A 5945-nucleotide genomic window follows, 5' to 3' on the forward strand; every position below is an offset into this window, starting at 1 on the left:
AAAAAAAAAAAAAAAAAAGAAATATTTTGAAAACACAGTTATTCAGAGAGTTTTAGGATTTTAGATATGTAAAGTTTTTTCATACCATGAATAGAACATGGTAAATATTATAGTTAATTAAATGTAAAATCTATTCTTTCCATAATGAATTTTTATGAAATGTCTTCTCTTAATTTATAGGGATCTTGGTTTTAAAAAGGACATGTATTTGAACAATAGCTTTCCAATTTCCAAATTGGTATCATTTAACTTATAACCAAATTATAGTGCTTTCTCCATTCTATGGCTATAAATCTGACCAGAATACCTGTCTGGTAACAAATGCTTTGAAACAAAGGTGTGAAATTAGTATAAAATAATTATAAACTACTACCTCAAACTATATGCATTTGCTGACACATTGAAATACTTGTTTTGTTTTGCCAGTATCTTCTAAACCAAATGTAGGGAATAAATTTTATAACTTCTAAGTTATTTTTTTCTCTTTTTTACCTGCTTCTTACCATATGACAATTAAGTCATGCTTTTTTATCTCCTTTCAAGTTAACAGTGCTAATTATATATTACAAACCACATTTTTTAGATCTTAAGGTAAAAGTCTTATAGACTTTAACAGAGTGAATTCTGCTGCCAGCATTGCAGATATAGGTGAAAAAAAATTAGATACCTAGTAACAGAATATGAAATACATTTATAAAATCATTCTGCAAATTATCTTAGCCCACTGATCTGTTGGAATCTTGTACGTCCAGTATGTGAAATAGAATTTTCTTTGTCTTATAGGCTTATTTTGCTGATGGCAATAAGGTAAGGACATATATTTTACCTATAATATATGAAAAAAGTTTCTATATTCCAAAATTTAGCATTCACAAACTTATGTGAAACCTATTTTTTTGTTTTTTTCCTCCTCTTTGCCCACCTTCTCGATTCCCATCTTATCCTCTTGTCTCCCAAAAAGCAACAAGATCGTGAACCTGTATTTTCAGAAGAACTGGGGCTTGCAATAGAGAAATTGAAGGATGGCTTCACCCTGCAGGGACTTTGGGAAGTAATGAGTTGATCTTGAGTTGAGATGGATTTCTATTTAAACATATCTCAAGTTTAAAGATACTAGTCACCTGCCATAAGTCATGGAATAGTTTTTATATTTACAACTTTTATATTTAAAGCTTTTAAGAGTTTTTAATGATTAAGGAAAAACTCATTTAGAAAACCTAGTTTTCTAAAAATTATATTTAAAATTGTAATCAAAATGTATCTTGTTTATAAATGTTTATTTTGTACTTAATGCCTGTAAAGTCTTAGTTTTCGGATATTGTGACTGTATCATGTTGGGTTTAATAAAGAATTTATGCAGCACCATTTAACGTTTTGAAAGTATTATTTAAACGAGAAAGACTGTTCTTATGGAATAATCAAAATTCTGCTTTCTTAATTATAAAATTTAATAATGGTTTAAAATTTAATATGGTTTAAATATATTATCCCATGGCTCCTGGCCAGGCATGGTGGCTCATGCCTGTAATCTCAACAATTTGGGAGGCCAAGGCAGGTGGATCACTTGAGGTCAGGGGTTCGCGAGACTAGCCTGGCCAACATGATGAGACCCCCGTCTCTACTAAAATATAAAAATTAGCTGGGCATGGTGGTGGGTACCTGTAGTCCCAGCTATCTGGGAGGCTGAGGCATGAGAATCAGTTGGACCTGGGAAGTAGAGGCTATAGTGAGCCGTGGATCACACCATTGCATTCCAGCTCGGGCAACAGAGCGAGACTCTGTCTCAATAAATAAATAAATAATCACATAGCTCCAAATGTGCACCAACTCTAATACAAACTGTAATTCTTACACTTGTCATTTTTAGGGATCATTTTTATAAAAACTAAAAAAAATTTTTTTAAGACGGGGGTTTCACCGTGTTGGTCGGGCTGGTCTTGAACTCCCGACCTCGGGTGATCCGTCCGCCTTGGCCTCCAAAGTGCTTGGATTACAGGCGTGAGCCACCGCGCCCGGCCAAAACTAAAAATTGTAACTATGGAGTACATCAACCACCCTGTGAAATATTTTGGATGCTATTTTGTAAAGAATTTCAATGTGGTTTTGTCAAGAATACGTTTACTTTTTTTTTTTTTTTTTTTTTTTGAGACGGAGTTTNTTTTTTTTTTTTTTTTTTTTTTGAGACGGAGTTTCGCTCTTGTTACCCAGGCTGGAGTGCAATGGCGCGATCTTGGCTCACCGCAACCTCTGCCTCCCGGGTTCGGTCAATTCTCCTGCCCCAGCCTCCTGAGTAGCTGGGATTACAGGCACGCGCCACCATGCCCAGCTAATGTTCTTGTATTTTTAGTAGAGACGGGGTTTCACCATGTTGACCAGGATAGTCTCGATCTCTTGACCTCGTGATCCACCCGCCTTGGCCTCCCACAGTGCTGGGATTACAGGCTTGAGCCACCGCGCCTGGCCACATTTACTTTTTAAAAAATAGTTCTGTTTATTAACTTTCTCTTTGTATTTATTGAAACTTCTTTGAGGTTTTCTTATTGACCTCTCTAGCATCATTGAGTGGTTTTGACCACTATTTCCATGTAAAACACATTGAAAGGAACCTTTTTCACATAACTGAAATTAGCCAATGGAGCCCTCTTCTTCCAGAGGGAAAAGTATGTAAAAACATCTAAAATAAGATGCAACTCTGTGTACAACCGTAGACATACCGTGCAACCAGGTGCTAACCTAAGTTTATTAAAAATCAATGAACAAAAGCTACAGATTGTTTTTTTATTTAAATGGAAAAGGATTTCTACATTTTAAGGGTTGAAATTATAATAAACTACCTTTATGACGGAGGGAAAGAGTGTATGAAAGTTTGTACTGGTCACAGATAAAATGCTGCCAGAACTATTGTTTAAATATTGTTTTTCAAGCAAAAGAGACTTTATAAAATTGCCGACTAGTAAGGAATAATCTCACGTGTCATATGGTGTTTGCAACTGACTCATTAATCTTTTCAAATGTTAGATGTTACGTGTAGAGAAATGAGTCATTTATTGTTTAAACAAGGAAGCAGCTGTTAGTTTTTTCTAGTGTGTTAAAACCTTTAGTGACATCTATAAATGGAAAAAGAGTCAATGAGCTCTTCTTTCAGCTGTTGTTTTAGCAGCTGACAGTACCATTGACTTCACTGTGATGTAAAATAAAAGCCTTTACTCATGGATAGAGACCTTGAAGTTTAAAAATACATAATTCCCTGATCTGGGGCATTCATTCATTCAACAAATATTTATGAAGCACTCACGAAACCCCTAAGCTATAGCATTTGAAAAGACACTCACACAATCCCTGTCTTCATGGAGTTTATGTCTTTTTGGGCATGTGTAAGAATACCAACCTTGAAATTATAGTATTTCCACAGCCCTACTTTAGATAATGTTCCAGTATGACTCTAATAATCTGTAATAAAGTATTTAATGAAGTATATGATACCATCTATATATAAACAAAGGACCAGTTTTCTTTCAAATCATGACTTCTACATCCATAATTAATATGGTATTCTATTATAATCAACAACATGTCCCCAGTTATATACTCTTTTTTTAAAAAGGTGGGGGCTGTTCTCTCTGACTGCTGTAGGACTTCATCTTGATTTCACTGTGTTCTAGTGATAACATTGTTCTCATGGGATTATATCTGTTCTATTTTTTAACCTTTAATGAATAATTTTTGGCACTTAAAATTACAGATTAGTGATCTTATTTGTATGTGTGTGGACTTTTTCATTCCATAGCATTGACTTTTAATTATTTTTTTTTCTGACCCTGTGATTCCTTTTAACCTTTTGCTTTTATTTTACCTTATTATTGTTTGCCACATTAGAGCCTTTGTACAACATGGCAGGATATGAATAAATAATTTTATAGTTTAATTCAATATTAGTTTTTCTACAGAATAAAAATAATTTGAAATGTTTTAGAAAATTAGCAATTCCTCTGCATTCCTTATTTCAGTTATCATGGCAACATTAAAGGTTTTGTAAAACTACAGTATATAAGTAAACATCTTTAAATTTACTATTTCTAAAAGAAATACCTATATCCTGTTTTGAGTAGAAAGTAAAAATTTGTATGTAACAATTATTGGAAATGGGATCTTGCTTATGAGCATTCAAATGAACACATCTCATATTCTTGACCTTCACATCATTAATTCACAGAGCCAAGTAGCTTGACACTAGAACGTATTTAGAGGAGTGATTCATTTTTATGATTCATTTTTCTGTTAATTCAGTAAACATTTTCTTGTAGTAGCCTTTATTAGTATATCGCCTAATGCATTATGTATTTTTAAGCTTTCAACTTCACTTAAATGTCTTGCTTCTTAGCTGTTTCCTTAGTGATTAAAAGTTCCAGTTGTTACTTTCAATCTATAACAGCTGCTACAACAACTTTTCTTTCCAAGCCAGCTCTCCTAAATTCCCGTTGTTAGAGTTGGTATCTATATTTAGCTGGTGGGATTAAATTGCAAGGTCTTCAAGCCCGGCAGAGCACACTGATCTCTGCCTTTTTACAGCTAGACCGCTAGACCCGTGTGCTACAAGGAGCTAAGGCCTTCAGTGTCCCCTTCCTTACCCAGGTTACTCGCAGAATGGATTCCCAGCGGGAACTTGCAGAGGAACTGCGGCTTTACCAATCTACCCTTCTTCAGGATGGTCTAAAAGATCTCCTGGATGAGAAAAAATTCATCGATTGCACCCTAAAAGCAGGTGACAAAAGTCTTCCCTGCCACAGATTGATTTTGTCAGCTTGTAGTCCTTACTTCCGTGAGTACTTTTTATCTGAAATTGATGAGGCGAAAAAAAAGGAGGTAGTACTAGATAATGTGGATCCTGCTGTACTTGATTTAATCATCAAATACCTGTACTCTGCCAGTATTGATCTCAATGATGGAAATGTGCAAGATATTTTTGCATTGGCCAGCCGCTTTCAAATCCCCTCAGTGTTTACTGTCTGCGTTTCTTATCTTCAGAAAAGACTTGCTCCTGGTAACTGTCTAGCCATCCTAAGATTAGGACTTCTTCTTGACTGCCCGAGACTCGCCATTTCGGCCCGTGAATTTGTATCTGATCGCTTTGTACAGATTTGTAAGGAAGAGGACTTTATGCAGCTGTCTCCACAGGAACTGATCTCAGTCATTTCAAATGACAGCCTAAATGTAGAAAAAGAAGAAGCAGTATTTGAGGCAGTGATGAAATGGGTGCGAACTGACAAGGAAAACAGGGTTAAAAACCTTAGTGAAGTGTTTGATTGTATCCGTTTTCGCCTTATGACAGAAAAATATTTTAAGGATCATGTTGAGAAAGATGATATAATTAAAAGCAACCCAGAACTCCAGAAAAAAATCAGAGTTCTAAAAGATGCTTTCGCAGGCAAACTCCCAGAACCTAGCAAAAATGTGGAGAAGTCTGGGGCTGGTGAGGTGAATGGTGATGTTGGTGATGAAGATTTACTTCCTGGTTACCTGAATGACATTCCCAGGCATGGAATGTTTGTAAAAGACCTCATCCTCATGGTTAATGACACAGCAGCAGTGGCTTATGATCCCACAGAAAATGAATGCTATCTTACTGCACTGGCTGAGCAGATTCCCAGAAATCATTCCAGCATTGTTACTCAGCAAAATCAGATATATGTGGTAGGAGGACTATATGTGGATGAAGAAAATAAGGATCAACCTCTACAGTCATACTTCTTCCAGGTAAGAAGGACTTTTATATACACAGTTGCTTAAAGGGAAGGCTGTTATCATCCAGTTAGCTAATTTGTGAATTATTCAGGCTGCTTGTATTTTACTCTAATTGATGTCCTCTAAATGATGCCCTTGCACTTTTGCTGTTTAGAGAGTTGACAGAAAAATATTTGACTGCTTTGTTTTTTTTTTTTTTTTTT

At 35.3% G+C, this 5945-nt stretch overlaps 2 protein-coding genes across 2 annotated transcripts in view; both read left to right on the plus strand.

Annotated features, from left to right (window-relative positions):
* Positions 1-1365, plus strand: part of BBS5 (Bardet-Biedl syndrome 5) — a 25755-nt gene extending 24390 nt beyond the window's left edge. Inside the window, exons 11-12 of the mRNA XM_037734493.1 lie at positions 784-807; positions 962-1365. Of these exons, the coding sequence (XP_037590421.1) occupies positions 784-807; positions 962-1063 (126 nt within the window). The 3' untranslated portion in view covers positions 1064-1365. The remainder of the gene's footprint in view (positions 1-783; positions 808-961) is intronic.
* A 3194-nt stretch (positions 1366-4559) lies between these two features.
* KLHL41 (kelch like family member 41) overlaps positions 4560-5945 on the plus strand; it is a 20291-nt gene continuing 18905 nt past the window's right edge. The window contains exon 1 of the mRNA XM_037734497.1: positions 4560-5754. Within this exon, the coding sequence (XP_037590425.1) occupies positions 4645-5754 (1110 nt within the window). The 5' untranslated portion in view covers positions 4560-4644. The remainder of the gene's footprint in view (positions 5755-5945) is intronic.

This window comes from Cebus imitator, unplaced genomic scaffold (assembly GCF_001604975.1).
Source record: "Cebus imitator isolate Cc_AM_T3 unplaced genomic scaffold, Cebus_imitator-1.0 Scaffold628, whole genome shotgun sequence".
In the NCBI taxonomy this organism is placed as follows: Eukaryota; Metazoa; Chordata; class Mammalia; order Primates; family Cebidae; genus Cebus; species Cebus imitator.